This window comes from Hippocampus zosterae, chromosome 13 (genome assembly GCF_025434085.1).
Source record: "Hippocampus zosterae strain Florida chromosome 13, ASM2543408v3, whole genome shotgun sequence".
In the NCBI taxonomy this organism is placed as follows: domain Eukaryota; kingdom Metazoa; phylum Chordata; class Actinopteri; order Syngnathiformes; family Syngnathidae; genus Hippocampus; species Hippocampus zosterae.
The window spans coordinates 6,979,285-6,996,209 of record NC_067463.1 but is presented as its reverse complement, the minus strand read 5'-3'; the positions used below and the strand labels follow the sequence as shown (position 1 = coordinate 6,996,209).

Below are 16,925 nucleotides of genomic sequence, written 5' to 3'. Positions count from 1 at the left end.
AAAGCAAAAGGTCACTTGAATCAAATAAGGGTTTAAATTGACTAATATTACAACACAAACTGAATTATAATCTTTGGATTTTTTTTAAAATAAGTACAGTGGTGCGTTGAGGGGGGCCAACTTGAGATGTGAGAGGTCGAGATATCGTGCAGGTGAACTCACTTCACAACATGCATGACAGATAGTCAACAATGACAATAGAAAAAAGGCTTCAAGATGTTAAACGCCACACCCAGTTGAAGTTTACGGTCAATGTAAGCATTAAAAAGAATTGCTTTGCCCTCCGAAAGTTTCCTTAGTTTAATGCTAACAAGCTAATAGATGTCATTGACGTTAGGTGCGGTCTTATAAGCAACGATAAACCTTTACTCAGATAATAGAAGAGTATTCAGAGGCGTGTCCTCAATGAAAAATGATGACTCCAGTATTTTACTGAGTTACCTACAGTAGTACAAGTAGGGTACGCTTTTTCCTATCAACTTAAAATATATCAATAAGACGCTAAGCCAGTGCATTATTTTTAGGACGTTTGTACAGGCCCTCACCTTTTTACTTTGCTTAAGACGATGGCTCCCCGCGGTGCATTTTGACTGGAGCTACTGTTGAACTTTCTAATTAGTCCATACACACTCACTCACGAGCTAAATGGCCACCTACGCAATTTAATAAAATCTCAACAGCTCATCAAGTGACAATTTCGCCATGAAATTTCTACTACAAGCGTGACATTTCCCTCTGTTGGTCAACATGGAGTAGTGCAACATGTTGCAAAATTGTTCCTCCAGAAGTCATTAAAACCCAGGTGTTATAATTTCTATAGATTTTTGCGTATTGTCATCTTTAAATAAAAGACAAAGCATAAAAATTGTGTGATATGAAATATTCCAATTCATGTTTTATATACTGTATATAGATTTATACACAGTATGTGTTTTGGTCATAGCACGCTTTTATTGTCCATAGACGGCAAAAATACAAACAAAAAAATAGGAACTATATGTGTATGTATAGCGCTGATGCCACTGAACATGTCGAGTGGTTGAAAGTAAAATAAATATTCAAGAATACTTTTTTGTAAAATTGTATGTTGCGTTATATAAACTTATTTACATCGACTGCAGCATATGGGTTAAAAATGTCTGCCATGTTGGGTGGTTTTCAAGCCTCTTTGCTTTAACGCATAACAATTCGTAATATTGGATTTATATTTCAAACAAACACCCAGTGGAACATTTTTTCCATGAACTCGGCCGAGTGTGTAATAAAAATAATGGGGGGGGGGGGGGGGTACTATGGTCTGTATTAAGTAAGGTGGATAGTGAACGCCAACACCAAAATGTTCATTGAAAAAAAAAAAGACAATTGACTGTCTGTTTACAGCTCACAAAGTGACTTCATTTGTTTGAAGGATGTCTGGAGACATTTCCATTAAGTTTTTTTTCCCCCACAAGTAAATAAACCATGTAAATTGCAGGTGGAGTAGGCTGTTGGCAAATAGTCCCTTAAAAAATAAAAGACCTGGCAATGTGTTGACATTCAAAGCAAAAAGATCACTTCTGTTAGCTTAAATGTAATCAAATGTACAAAAGACACACACATATATACATACAGTACATATATATAGATAAGTGATCTTATTTTTCAAAAGAAAAAAAATACATCAATGCCATTCATTCTTGGAAACAATCAAAGTAGAAATTTAATTTAGAAAATAAGGAAAATCCCTCAACATTGGTCTACAGCAGAGCAAATCGTTAGTGTGCAGTAAGAGGAACAAGTTAATGCAAAAAAAATAAAATAAAATAAGTGGATTAAACACCGTTAGGTTTCAGAGTAAAAACGACGGGTATCATGTGGAGCAAAGTGGTTATCAATGGAGACATATGTTTTGTCAGTCAGTGTTGCTACCTTCAGGAGTACATGAGCATTTTTCTTTCTCGAAAGACATTATCGGCCGGTTGCTGCAACAAGTGCTATTATACACAAATGGGACGGACTCTTTTTAAAACCACAAAGTAATCGTTTCCTTTCAAGATGTGACATATGACGGAGCGCTTGTGAACGTCCTCTCTCATGGCCATTAAAAAAATAAATACATAAACCAAGCCAAGGTATCTTAAAGTGTATCAAAAAATGGTGGGAGCTTTACAAAAGCCATAACGAGGAGGAGTGAGACGAGTGTAGTTGCTACTTGGCGCCAGGGGGCATGTAGTAGGGGTGAAACAGTCTCTCGTGGGCATAGCCCTGCAGCGCATTGTGCGTGTGCATCAGTAACTTGGGGAAGCGGACGGTGAAGTAGCCCACGAAGCCGTCAGGCAGCTCGCCTAGGCTGTGCTGCACTTCGGGTGGCAGCTGGTGGTAGTGAGCCTTCTGCAAAACAAAAAATAAATAAATCAAAACACAGGAAGTCAATGAAAAAGTGTCGGGAGGAAGTGCAGGAAAGAAGCCAGCGAAATGACCTTATTCCTCATGGCCCTCAGCAGTTCTCGCACTGAGCTGCCTTTGTACGTCCTGAAACGCCTCAGGTCTGCACAGGGGACATGGAAAAGTTGCATCATTGTAAAAAAAAAATATATATCTTTTTTAACGACGCACGTAGCAGACAGAACAATTAAATGCCGCTCCACTAGATGTCAGAAGTTGAATTTAGACGAGATCATTGTACAGTGGTACCTCTTCATATACAATTAAATACATGCTGATTTATATAGCGCTTTCACAACAGCAAAAGCTGTAAGAAAGCGCTTAACAAAAAAGTTAAAGTAAAATAATAAACATAATATGACATTTTCTAGTTATGAAACGCCTCAAAATGAAAATATTGCCTTTTGTTAAGAAAGAAATTTCAACATACGAAAGGTAAAAATAGAGTATGGGCTGCTGCTCGCAACTCCGAGTTTCCTGAACGCAACATACTTATAGTTGCTCTGCCAGTGGCTATTACCGAGCATCATCCTGGCATCCCATTGCACAAGTATGTGTTTGTGCAGTGTCTTTGTCATTCGCCCATCGGCTCTTGAGGCGTTCCGATTAGTTTTATGGAAATCACCCATAAAAAGTGTTCACCAGTCCAGCGATCGCTCACGATGCTGATGTTTGCCTTGGACATTTTCAAAGGATTGTTAAAAGCCGACAAAAGCAAATTTCCTTGTATCAGTTCTTTAGAAAACGTCAGGCAAAAACCACTTTTGAGAGAGAGAGAACATGAACTAAAGAGGCGCATTAGAAAACATTTATGTCTGAATTTTGGGGGTGATTAGGGCATTGACATGGAAAACGCGTCTCGACTCACATTTTCTAGTAAAGAAATTACTTCCAGAACCAATTCATTTCATCAGTAGAGGTACCACTGTATATTATTTCAGTACAGTGTGTCAAGCCATTTGCGGGGGATGCCATGAATGGCAAAAATTTGAAAAAGGGATTTGAACTTACCTACGGATGCCACAAAATGGTTTTAAAATTGTTGTATCTTAAAAGTAGAACACACACTGGCATTCCGTTTGGACTGACTTAGCAACCCAGACAAAAATACTCAACAAAGCACAACACCATGCATCTAGCATGTACACAATCATAAACCCATGCTACAGAAACACGTTATTCAAAACTAACAAACCATCTTCACATGAGGCTCAATCATATTAACCAGCAGTGGGTTTCTCAACCTTTTATTGCCCCAGTGCATCCATTTAAAATCGTAAAAATTCTCACAGTGCAAAAATGTAGTTTAGTAGAGAAGTCGAGCAACATGTTTCGGTGTCTTGGGTATTGCTGTCATATACAGTATGTTTTGCATCATTTTCTTGATCTGCATTGAGAACCCCTTAAAACCGAAAGGGGCGATCCTACATGTGGTTCAAACTGTGAAGTAGTTTTCAACTTTGCAGCCTTGCATATGGATGTGCATCTTACCCATCTGCAGCGGTGTAGAGATGTGCAGCCTCCAGTTGGTCCGGACCACGCCTCGGTGCTCGCTCTCAAGGTTCATCACAATCTCACTATCGGCCGGTTCGTTCTCAATGCGGTCGCTCACATCCTTTGTGAAAACACACACACAGCAACTAAATGAAACAAAAAAAACTAATCCATCCATTGTTTTTATTGTGCTTGTTGGGCTCAAAGGAGGGTGCAGTAGCCATACATTGTACTCAAGAGTACAAAGAGTACTGTTACAGTGTAACGGAATCATGTTTGCAGCAAGACATTTTTCACAACAGGGGGTTTTTCACTGTCACAAATTTGATCTCAGATGTAAACACACACACACACACACGCACGCACACACACACACGCACGCACGCACACACACACACATACATATGTGTACTCTTTATTTTTATTCCAATAGTGCATAAGTATGAGCGTACACTTATTTGACACTTCATATAGTCAGTGTAGAAAGAAAAAAAGGGAAAGAAATTGCGAAATTTACGATCAGCATTCACTTTCACTTACATCAATTTCTTGGATACTGTCTTTTATTTTGCCTCCTTCATCTTTCATTTTGCTCACTTTTACCCTCTCTTCCAGCATCAGAGCTCTTCTTGTCTTAGCTGCTTGACATCCAAAGGTCCTTTTTGTAGCCATTTTAGCAATGCAACGTTCTTGCTGCGCCTGAAACTAACAATCACAAATACTTCCTAGACTCCTGTGCATGTGTAAAACAGTGTCGTGGTTGCTGTTGCCGTTTCCGAACGAAGCAGTAGAGGTCGCTGTTGGATTAGACTTTGTTGTAGTTAATCTCGTCGCGAGGCAAGAGCAGAAAAGATTTCGTATCACGCAACAGGGTTTTTTTTCGTTTTATAGGGGGCAGGAAAGTGGGAATGGTGTTAATGCATGAAGATTTTTTTTCACACTAGGGGGTATTTCCGCCCATGTTGGTTTCGTTGTAGAGGAGTTTCACTGTATTTTACAATATGACTCAAGTCAAATACAGTCCTCCAAATATAGTAGTTACTTGGGTAAGTATTTGGGCTGAGCGATTTTGAAAAACATAATTGTACCGCCCTAGAGTAAATATGAAAATTCATAATAATAATATAACCAATTTGTTGTCTGTGCCCAGTCAACAAAGTGACTTAACTTGTTTTGTAAAACTGTCCGAAGAGATTTTCATGAGCCCATTTTCAATACAAAAACAAAAAGCCGGTTGCCAGCTTCCACATGCGTTTGGTTTTCAGACATGACTCAACAAGGCAGCGCAGAGTGTTCAACATCTTCCAAACAAGAACTCGTGAGTAAAGAGTAAGTGAGGCAACTGACTTGGAAGAAGAGCAGCTGCTTCTCGGGGCTCCAGAAGAACGGATGTTTGAGCACGCGGGCGGACGAGGGACGAGACTCCGGGTCTGCGCTGATCATCTGCTTTATCAGATCCTCAGCCACAACGTCTTCTGATGAGGCATAACATTGCTGGACGTTAGTCACTGGAATTGCGTAACTGTCCACTGGACGGCAAGGTGACCATCATAAGAGGGTTAAAAATATATTTATTAACACATGCTACGACCATTTAACATGTTTTCACCAAAACAACCAATTGTCATCATAGATGTACACTTTTGATCTTAGCATCAGGGTCAAAAATTCATTACATGTTAAAACCGCTTGTTTATAACGGGTGTAATTCCAAGGTTGACCACTATAGGGAGCAGCACACTTGTTGGGTTTTAAACTACATTTGAAAGGAGAATAAAATAGAAAAGTGTTCTATTGTCATTTGTGCAAAGTGACATCTTCGGTCTGATAATTGATTGATGTGCGATGAAACGATTTTAATTTTGGATTTTATTTTACTGTAAACACAGTGAGATCTATAACGTTTGTACAGTATGTGACAATTGACTCGACATTTTTCGTGACGTTATTTTTGTCACGCGCAGCTGTTATGCTTGCTTTTTGCTTTCAAATCTCCTAACTTCCTTAATTCTTTACGTATTGACAAAATCTAAACACCGTTTAGATCCTTCAATTAATCTCTTTTGTGTTTCATCCATTGCTCCCACTTTCAATGTGTTTAGTTTTTATTTAAACATGTTGAAAGACATGTAAAAAAAAATTAAAAAATTTAAGTGCCACAAATGCTATGAGAAATATGCCTGAAGGGTATTTCGAAATTGCTGATTTCACTTATTGTGAGTTAGGTATGAAACGTAACCCCCACAATGAGGATGGTTACTGTACTGTATTAAAAAAAAACATACTCTCATGATAATTATACATAATCTAACAAATAGAACAGTTTGCGCCTCACATTTTGCCTCAATTCAATGGACATTATGCCACCCCGAGTGTGCGCACCTTCGTCATCCGGAAGCAGTATAAAACAGACATACAGATATCAATTTTCCACTACATGTCAGGATAGAGTTGAACGCTAAATTGTGCGGTCATTTTAAACACAAAACCCAGGTTCTATAGGCCGAGACAAAGTCAAGAAGGCATTTCAATTCTTAGAGATTTCTCAAAAAAGGGACAACAGACACAAGCACACAGCATCTATCCTCACCATGTATAGTATCCATGAGTTGCGAGAGTGAATATTTGCCAGACAGGATGTTCATTTGCCGCATCAGAGTCTCGCCAAACGGGTGTTGACCCCTGCTGACCACGTAGTAGAAGACGCAGCCGGCTGAGAAGATGTCCACAGCAGCGGTCTAGAGAGAAGTGGGGGCGCTGAGACGTCCAGAGAGAAGGAACCGCACGTATGCGATTCGGTAGAAACGTGCGAGACTCACCAGTTTGCTGGCAGGAACGTTCTGCAGCATCTCGGGAGCGATCCAGCCTTCGGTGCCCAGTATGCCCGAGTGCAACGAGAAGCTGTTCCGACCATCCTGGATCTTTTTGCACAGACCAAAGTCGGAAATGAGAGCTCGGACCTTCCCCAGTGCGCAAGGAAAGGAGAGCAGGATATTTCGAGGCTTCAGGTCCCGATGGACTGGATGAAGGATGGAGTTTGGGTAGAAAAGGGAGAAGAGCACTGAGGCCATTTATTCTATTTTTATTTACTTCCGATTCAAAATTGACATTCTTGTTTAAGGCAAGTCAATTCAAGACTTTTTATACCACCTGAAATGACATTTTACGACCAACTTCACAATAAACATAAGTAGGAAAATGCATCAATTTTACCAAAATGTTTATTTTAACCAAAACACGATCTTCATTTTGAAACAAATAACATTTTCCACTGGTGAAATAAACAATATATAAAATGATGTATACAGTAATCCCTCGTTTATCGCGGTTCATGGGTACCGAAACCACCCGGGATAAACGAAAATCTGCAAAGTAGCGACGCCCCCGACTCCCGTAAAGGTATATGTACTGTGTATGACTATAAATAAAATTTATGAGGCCAAATTTAATAGTATACATTCATGTTTGTAGTAATTAACATTATTTAACGTTATATACTAATATATTTAAACATGTACAAGTTAGGTTAGGTTAGTGTATGAAGAACGAAATACAGAAATACACATGCCATGTAGTACTGTATATGTTGCTCTATGTAACACGCTGTTGTTTTGCTAACTTTCACTGCCTTTCCTGGGCTTTTTACGGCATTTTCGCTTTTTATTTTATTTTTTTTAATGAATATGTTTGAAAAAATCCGCGATGCGCCAAGGCCGTGATATAGCGAGGGATCACTATACAAAACTATAAATTTGAGGCTTTGCGTTTTGTGCAGTGCAAAACGTTTATTGTAAAAATACTCCAGCTAAAAAAACTTACATACAATCTACGGGGGAAAAAAATAATTATTGTTGCCTATGGACATGGACAACAAAGCCAGGCTCCAGTGTGAGCCAAGAAGGCCCACGCGTAGACTACTTGGTGTAGCTGATAAGAAAGTGTATGGACTACAGCTGGGGAACCAAGATAGCAATAGTTTTAGCAAAACCCACGCAGATGACTGGCAATGTTCATGCATTTTCTTCCCATTCATGTCAGAGAAGGCGATGCTGTTAAACAATACATATACAATACTATACACATTTTTTCGTTCTTTTTGAAGAATGTTGGGGTTTCAATTTTCTTTTTTTCTAATGCATTCTCGCTATGGCGGGGATCGACTGTAGGGTAAATATCGTTGTTTAAATGGATATATTGCTCTATCTTCTGATCAAAGCAGTGTTTTGGATTTTTTCTCTTGAAGCACGCTGACCGATCACAAAAATCCGGATCATATAAAGCCAAATAAGATATTGATCATATTACTTATTATTATTTAAATACTGTCTCGTTTAAGGTCACGGGTACCCTGGAGCCCATCCCAGCCAAGATATAGAATTGAACAACCACTTTTTGTTATATCAGTCCAATCTATTTATCGATTAAAAAAAAAAACTTGTTCGAAATCAAAAATCTTAACTTTGGTTTGTCATCTTACAGCCTAAGTGTGTGTGAGTGTGTGTTTGTGTGTGCGTTCGCACACACACGCGTCACAAACCTATATTAAGCGAGTGGAGGTGCGAGAGGCCACACATGGTCTGGTCCAACAACATAATTGGACTCAGGTCAGGAAAATTTGAGGGATCCTCCACATACTGCAGACAAAAACATCATCAAAAATATACACTCCAACTCTATTCTGTCATTTTCGAATAACATTTTGGAATTCATAAATATTAAAAGTGAGAGATAGTTGGGGGGTTGGGGAGTCACGGTAGGGCAAACGCACTGACCTGCTGCAGGGTGGCGGCGCACAGCTCGATGGCGATGTACGTGAAGAGGTTGTCCCTTTCCGTGCAGAAATACCTGATGACATTGGGATGCGTGTCAGACTCTCGCAGGAGCTGCACTTCACGCTCCGCCACCTCCAAACACTCGGGGAGGATTCGCTTCACCGCGGCACGCCGTCCGTCAAAGTTGCCCCTGGGTCGGGTGCAGCACGACGTTCGAGATAAGTGATCTTTCACTCGGTGGCCATACGCGGCCACTTTCAAACATACCTGAAGACGAATGTTCCCGAGCTGCCGCGCCCAAGGACTTCGGATGTGGCGAAGGAGATCTTACCCAAGTGCACCTCTTCGCCGTTTTCTGCTGAGAGAAATGAACGGCGGTAAATTCAAAGTCATTGGCGGGATCGAAAGAAAGTAGCACGCAGTTGGGCTGTTACCTGTGGCGGTATGAAGGCCCGCCGTGTCATTAGCATCCACGCTTGAGGCCGCGCTGCTCTCAAGTAAAGGAGTTAAAAGAGTGTCTCCTGCTGCATGCTGGGAGTCTGGGCAGAGAAAGAAGTAAATAAGTACCGCAAGTCTTTTATCTTTTATTCACTCAGTGAGTTCTGTTCGGCACACCACAAGTGCAGTTTGAAATGGAATCCGGCATACGTTTCTATTGCGGGTTGAATTTGACTTATTTTTGTCTGGTCCTTTGTGGACGTGTAGCGCATGCAGCGCAACGTGACAATGCATAAATGAAACGCAAGAATAATTTGCCCCGTGTTTACCACTTGAGACGTCGGTGTTGGTAAAAAGGGCAAGGTCAGAAGATTCAACGGTCGGCATCGGCGTGTTGGTCTGTGTGCGCTGGACGCAAGTTTCAAACGTCTCCTCCAGTTGCTGCTGCAGAGCTTTGAGCTTCTTGGCTGCTCGCTGGTTAAGAAACATGACGGACGTCGGGGGTCGAGATATCCAGAACAAAATGAATGAGGTGAGGGTGAAGAAGTCTCAAGCGGAGTGACTCACTGTATATGTGAAGGCCAACGCCAACCATCCTCCCAGCAGGACGGTCAGCACGGCCAGAGCCAGGCAGTCCTGCGTCATGTAGACGGGATGCACGGCGACCGACCTCTGGGAACCTCCCGATCCTCTCCCGTCGCCGGCTCCTCGGCCGTCTTTGCCGTCGCTCTGGACAACTGGCCAGAACTGGAGGATTACAGAGACACGAAACGACGGGGATGGACATCCTTGAGAAAGGAGATATATGGCCCCCGGATAAGGACTCACGGGGTAGTGGTTGTAGCGGCAGGTGCGCGAGGATGGAGAGGTGGGGGATCGAGGAGGGATGATGGTTTCACTGGAGCACGGCAGGCTGTGCCGGGATTCCCTTAACATGGTGGTGTGCGCTACTGGCGGGACCTCGTGGTGGCCTGCAGCACATTGAGGCCTTTAGAAGGATGGAGGCTTGGACTTCAATTAATCAAATCCAAATCGACATCGCAATGTATTCGACTGCGATTTTCAAATTACAAAAGTTGCAATTTGAAAGGGTGGGAGGGGACTCCTCTTTTCAGTCAGTTTTATACATACAGTTACGAAAGGAATTGGCTCTGGAAGAAATTTCAAAACTAGAAAATATTCTAAGAGGCGTGTCTTCCGTGTAAATGCCCTAATCCGTTCCAAGCCCTCTCATAAGGCATAAAAATGCAGCAAAATATGTAACAAAAAATATTATAGATTATTGCACAATAAATGAGAGTTGTGCATCATGTAAAAAACAAAGATTAAAGAATAAAAATGATGGTCATTTCACTTTTAACTGCATCCTCCTTGTTTTGTGCCGTCTTTAGTTCACGTTCTCTCTCAGAAGTGGTTTTTGCCTGGCGTTTTCTAAAGAACTGATCCAAGGACGTTTGCTTTTGTCGGCTTTTAACAATCCTTAGAAAATGTCCAAGGCAAACATTAGGAAAGTGAGAGATCGCCCGCCTGGTGAACACTTTTTCTAACGTAAACCGATCAGAACGCCTCATAGCGTGGACACAAGACTGTGGTTGTGCTTTTCCCCATGGGGAGTCACTTGAGTCGGCAACACTAACATTACACTAAATATGAAGCAGTTTCTTCCATCTTTAGCAGTAGTAAATACCAGAAGTACATTTATTCAATTATTTGAATTACTTCTGTGTAATTTCCTCCGAAATTGAGAGAGAGGCATTCCAAGTACCTATTAAGAGCCAGTGGTTTTTGCGGCTGCTGGTGCTGCCAGGAGGATAGCGCACATCAGTGGACGGCATGATCTCACACTCCCCTTGCCCGCTGACCGTCACGCCGGCCGTCTCGGGACCTTCAAGCCGGCGCAGGGTCAGACCTCGAGGCTGCCATGGACACGAGAGCCCGTCATCGAGTCCGCTCGTCACAGCTTGTGCATCGAATGTGGTATCGCATGACTGCTGCTAGGTAAGACTGGGAGGCGTCGCCACCAAAACTTGGCCCGCACGGTCACGGAAAATACATTTGTAATTCAACTCACCACTAAGGAGAATCCGTGGTGAACGAGGGAAGAGGCGGCGTAGAGGTGCGAGTCCAGTTTCCCGACATAGAGAGTGGGCCTTAGAGAGACAGTAAAACATGGAATTATATCCTGTTAAAAATTAAAAATGGTTTTATTTCAAAATGTCAGTTTACAAATACTCATTGTGAGTCGCTGAAAATGGACACATTCAAACTTCAGTCACAAGTTTTTATTGTTTTTCATTTATTTTTTGCAGCGGTCGGCCTGCCTCCTTTCCAGCCCGAGTTTTCAACTTTCCGAAATGCAAATTCATGCTTCCCTGGAGTGCCTCTCCAACCAGTGTATCACTTCAACAACCGAGTCAATCTTTTCTTGTACGACTTGTTTTTGAAACACGTCTGTGAGCGAGCAACATTCACCGCAGTCCTGGAAGCAGAGGAATGAAAATCACCTGGCCTGGAGGGAGCTTCCTGACATCACCCACAACAGCACAAAAAGTTGCACACTTGTTGCCAGTTGCTTGTTTTTGGAAAAAGGTCATTCAATGGAGCGACAATATTATCACGTTGGCAACAACGGCAAGCCGCGCGGTCTGTCGCAAGCCCGACTTGCGGACCCACGGTTGTCATGGTAACAACAGCCGTACTGAGACCAGACATAAAAATTTTAAAAATGTGCCACGCCAAAATAGGAGTGATTTGAACCAGCGTGACACAAATGAATGTCACCTGAGAATTCTTTTAACCCTTTCATACACCCGGTAACCTGGTAACATGATAAGATGTGCATTGTCGTAACCGCTGTCCATGATTGGGTTTCATCGAATTTAACAATACTCTACCTTTGGTATATTTCAAAATTATTTGGTCATTTGTGGCTTTTTTTTGCAAAAAAAAAAAAAAAAAAGTCAACATTATTTTGTCATTATAACAGAGTGACAAGACAGTGACAAATCATTTCCAAAATTCCAATTGTGACTTGCTCATATGCACCATTTCAGAAAACATTCAACATTCAAATGCATAACTTTTGCTGAATTTGTGTGACGTGTTATAATGATGGGATGTTATCGTCAAACCTGCCATTTGGCAACTGTCTTCCTGGGATTCCTTTTCAGGAAACTCCAAATTGTTGCCGTAAATTCCGATACATGAACGGGTTTCCACCTTTTAAATTTCACTGACAAGAAAAAAAACTTTCGACTCTCGCATCGTTAATTGCACTTATGTCGAGTTATTTTGCATGCGCGCGTGACACTTACACAAGTTGTGTTTGTGTGCTGGCTTGCTCCTTCACAAACTGATAGCTCCACTTCAGGGTGGAGTGGGCATCCGTCTGCTTGCCGGTGACGGGGGAGGAGGAGAAGGTAAGGAAGCGCAACGTCTCAACGGCGAGCGACAGGTGGGGGGCGTGTCTGAGGGAGTCGCCCGAGTACAGGTACACCCCCACCACGGGCGAACCGTAGTCCTGACTCCAGAGCACATCACCTGGAGGAAGATGAGTTGGAATCTCACTCGGATTGAGGCGGCAATAAAGATCCATTTTCCAAATGGAAGAAGTCCTTACCTGACTCCCTGTCAACGGTAACCACAAGGCCGTCGCCACTGGACACGAGATGAGCCATCCCTGGAGGGAAAACGCATACAGAAATACATACTTTTATTTATTATGTTATGATCAAAGTGTGTTTTTTTAATGAGTTGTATGTGCATTTCCCAGTGGAACAATACTAAAATTTTTAAAAATATTTTTTTTACTCATTGTAGGGTACTGGTTGAATAATAATAATAATGTAGCGACATCACTTTCCAACTGTACCTAAAAAGGGGGACACCTTTTTTCGGTGTGTGTGCATGATGGACAAATAAGGAAAAAGAATTGACTATCGACTCTCTGCAGACATTCCGCAAACAGTGGTACAGTTTTAGACATCGGACGCCGATTACTCGTATGCTCGCCTTGGGTTCCTTGCGTTCGTAAGAATCAAACCACCTCAATCACAAACATATCGTCTTAGCATTGCAATTCCAAGTCGTCCGGTTTATGAATCAGAATTTTGCGATGTGAGGCATAAATACCCCTTAGCGGTAGCTTACAATGGTGATGGCAAGCATTAGGAGGGGCACTTAACGGTAGTCGAGTTTCTCATCATAAGGCAGAGCGGAGTAGTCGTTGTACGTGGCATTCCATCGCAGCTCCTGCTTCTTGGTATCGAACATGGTGACTTTGTACTCTGCAGAGGAGGAAACACAAGCACAGCTATCACTCTGAGGGGAATGAAGACGTGGTGAAAAATCTGTGCATGCGCCAATGTGCGTTCCACCTGTGCGTCCGAGGTAAAGCAGGGGAGTGTTGGCACACATGTAATCAGACGAGGATGTGGTTAGACTGGTTTGCTTTGCTCCTGTTTCAGGATCCATCACAAACCACACATCCTGCTTTTTGCCTGTGGGGGGAAAAAAAAGTTATTTTGGTCTTTTGGTCACGGTGAGCGTAAATGTGTAAAAATCAGAGTAGAAGTATTTCTGAATGTTTTATTTAAAAATGAAATGGACATATTTCCTGTCAAAAGGGGTCAGAAAGTATCATAATTATTCGTCCCTCCACTTCTTTCCATTTCAATTTGCCATGTTCATGTAAGTGTGTACGCTTTTCTTTGAGGGAATGAAATCAATTAGCTTTTCAAGCGTGATTAGAAAGTAGCAGATTTATGTTATCTCTAGATACTCATAAACTGGAATCATGATTTGCTGTTCGCATATGGTTGCTCTTCGCCTGAACGCAGTGCCAGCAAGACGTCTGTGACAAGTGTAATGTACACCTTAATCAGGGCACTTGCGACACTGCATTTCACATTAATTTAGCAGTTAGCATTAGCTTCTCCATCTTCTCTGGTTCTATCTTGTTACTCTGTGTATTTGCATACTTAGTAACTTTTAGTGATAGCGTTCCTCGTTAGTTACTTAGAGGAGAAGATCCAAGCCGCACAGCCCGTAGCGACCCCCCCCCACCCCCATATCGGTGCAGTGCAAGTTAGCTTAAAAAAATTAAAACCGCATCTTTGACAAGCACAAAATCCTTTTGTCTGATATCCTGATATCCATCCCAAAATTAGAAATCATTCAACCCTACTCAGAGGTGTGGGAGGTTTAGCGGTTGATGGGTGGGTTATTTTTTTTCCGGCTTGATTTAATGGTTCCGTGATGAGGGGGTGGGATGGTTTGCATGCACCTCACCTGTATAGAGGATGCCATCAGAGCTCCTGCACGGAGCCGACTGAACCAGCTCTGGAATGGTGAACGGAAGTTTCTGGAGAACACATCGCCAAAACATTATAAATTGAACACACCATCTTCTTGCTTCATTCCTCACCATCAGGCCTTCTTTGTGCTTGCCACCGAATATGTACAAACTGCCGTCGTTGGGGTCCGGGAGAAAACTTGGCCTGGGAAAAAGTATATGTATATACATACATACATACACACACACACGCACATATATATGACAAGTGGCTTATGATGAGTGTGTGTGTGTGTGTGTGTGTGTGTGTGTGTGTGTGTGTGTGTGTGTGTGTGTGTTACTGACTCTGTGATGTTGATGGCCACTTGTATAACAGGATCTGACAATTTTTAAAAAGGGCACATTTATTATAAAACAGTCAAATATATGACATAAAAGGAGGACTGCCTGTTATACAAACCTTCTCTTAGGGTCCACTTGATGTCGCCCGTCTGTTTGGAGACAGCATGCAGACTTCCGTCCAGCGTGGAGACAAACAGAAGGGATTCTGGGAGGGAGACCGCTTTGGCCCCCGCCACCTGATGGCCATAAACAAACACATGAGTGTGCATATGGGAGTGGCAGGTCCTCAAATCTTCCTACTCCATAAAATATTTCAACTTCCTTATTTAGCAGGATATCCTGACAAACACCCATCCCATGTTTACCTACAACCTGGTCAAAACTCTCATCTACCCAATTGTGCAGCCCATGGACCAGACCCTGACATGACGAGCAAAAAATAAAATAAAAAAAGAGGAATTCATGTTACCTAAAAATGCTTGCCGGCGGACTGAAATGAAACAATGTTTTTCCTTTTTCAAATTGTAGCCTTTATGATTTGGACATTGTATTCTATTTCACTTCGATGTCGACTTAAATTTGATTAATTCTTCAGCCATCCTTTTTCAAATTGTAGCCTTTATGATTTGGACATTGTATTCTATTTCACTTCGATGTCGACTTAAATTTGATTAATTCTGCAGCCATTTTAGCGAATAAAAGAAAATGGGTACAAAAAACAAACACCGAAAAGTGAACTTGCAAATAGTGAGTTTTCCTACTGTTTGTAGCATGCAGAATTGCAAGACACTATTATTATTATTTAGTTTCTGTTGTTGTAGTGATGAGAAATTACAATATACGATCAATTATGAGGCGGATGGATGACTAGTAACTCCACTAACTTCCGACGCCGAGGACTGGGGTTCAAATCCCCCGTTCGAGGGAACAGTCGCATTCAAATGGATTCATCGCGGTTCGGCGTTTTCCCAGTTGTCGCTATGTTGCGTGAGAAAGGGTATTCGGCGCAAAAACTGTGCCAAATATGTCATGCGAGGAACTCGCTGTGGCGACCCCTGACTTAAGGGACTGGGCCGTAAGTCAAACAACAACAACTACGATAAATTATGCCCAATGACAACTTTGAAGTGTTGCTTGAAATCGCCACAGTAGCCCAGTGGAACACCTCACTGTTAATCGGAACACACAAACAACATTAAGTGTCAATCACGTCAAAAACAGTAAAAATAACACCAAAAAAAATCACCTGAGATATTTTGACTTCCCACGAGAGAAGCAGAAGTAGGGACAACAGCAGGCGCTCCAAAGCTCCCATGACACCCACTTTCTCCTCGAGGCTGCGAACTGAACTCAAAAACAAAGGTCGAATTGCCCCTTGAAATCCCAGTGCGGGGGGCCCACACGTAACGTCATTTCAAAGCCTCCGTGCGCAACAAAGAGGTGGCCATGTCACCGTTTTAAGATAGCGCCATCATTTTCAACTTGTCTGTAAGCGCAACGCAACGGTCAAATACACGTTTCCGTGTTTGGGACGACCAAATGACGTCATAACACAAAGTAGGAGGGAACATTTTTTTTGTTTTGAATGACACTGCGCTCACGGCCAATGAGAGAAGCGTTAAGGGGCGGGGTTGAGGGAAGTGTCTCGAACACGTGCTAAAAGGCAGAGCAGCGGCAGACAGTGTAACAGTGCGTTTTGTGCAATAGAAAGTAGTGGAGCCGTTCATTCTTCTATTTGTGACCTTACATTGACCCACGCACATTATTTCACAACAATTTAGCCCGTTATTTGAAGGCTTAGTTCAGTTCATTTGAAACAAAAAAAAAAGAGTAAGACCGGCCCCGGATAAGCGGTAGAAGATGGATGGATGGATGAAAAAAAGAGTCTTCATTTAAGACAGACCTGTTAAAAAGGGCGTACAGTACCGGTACTTTTCTTTTTGTGGCCAGGCATGGATTTTTTTTCCTAATGAGGTACTTGACGAATACATAGGAGGGGCTGATGAGACGGTTTGTAAACATTTTATAATAATAATTAAATGCTGGAGAGGTTGGGGATGATGCCACAATGGGGTCGGCGAGGGGGTGGGGGGTCAATAGCCCTGTCAGAAATCTGAATCGCCCCGGTTAAGCCCTTTCATCATTTTATTTGATATTCTAAA

At 42.1% G+C, this 16,925-nt stretch overlaps 1 protein-coding gene across 3 annotated transcripts; it reads right to left on the bottom strand.

Annotated features, from left to right (window-relative positions):
- Window positions 1-1,673: 1,673 nt before the first annotated feature.
- ern2 (endoplasmic reticulum to nucleus signaling 2) lies at window positions 1,674-16,573 on the bottom strand. Of its 3 annotated transcripts, none has more exons than XM_052084704.1 (25): window positions 16,010-16,573; window positions 14,882-14,999; window positions 14,767-14,800; window positions 14,554-14,626; window positions 14,418-14,490; window positions 13,505-13,627; window positions 13,313-13,414; window positions 12,748-12,807; window positions 12,443-12,668; window positions 11,200-11,278; window positions 10,894-11,044; window positions 9,957-10,099; window positions 9,696-9,875; window positions 9,458-9,602; window positions 9,125-9,229; window positions 8,958-9,048; window positions 8,691-8,880; window positions 8,456-8,552; window positions 6,738-6,937; window positions 6,509-6,656; window positions 5,266-5,393; window positions 4,459-4,623; window positions 3,916-4,039; window positions 2,460-2,527; window positions 1,674-2,370 (listed from the first exon to the last, which is right to left on the bottom strand). In XM_052084704.1, exons 1-25 carry the CDS (start codon window positions 16,076-16,078, stop codon window positions 2,188-2,190), a joined length of 3,075 nt encoding a protein of 1,024 aa, XP_051940664.1. In that variant the 5' UTR covers window positions 16,079-16,573; the 3' UTR covers window positions 1,674-2,187. The 3 variants fall into 3 exon arrangements, with proteins under 3 accessions (XP_051940664.1, XP_051940665.1, XP_051940666.1); XM_052084705.1 differs by having other exon boundaries at window positions 8,958-9,045; XM_052084706.1 differs by lacking the exon at window positions 4,459-4,623 and having other exon boundaries at window positions 16,010-16,571.
- Between the last annotated feature and the right edge of the window lie 352 nt (window positions 16,574-16,925).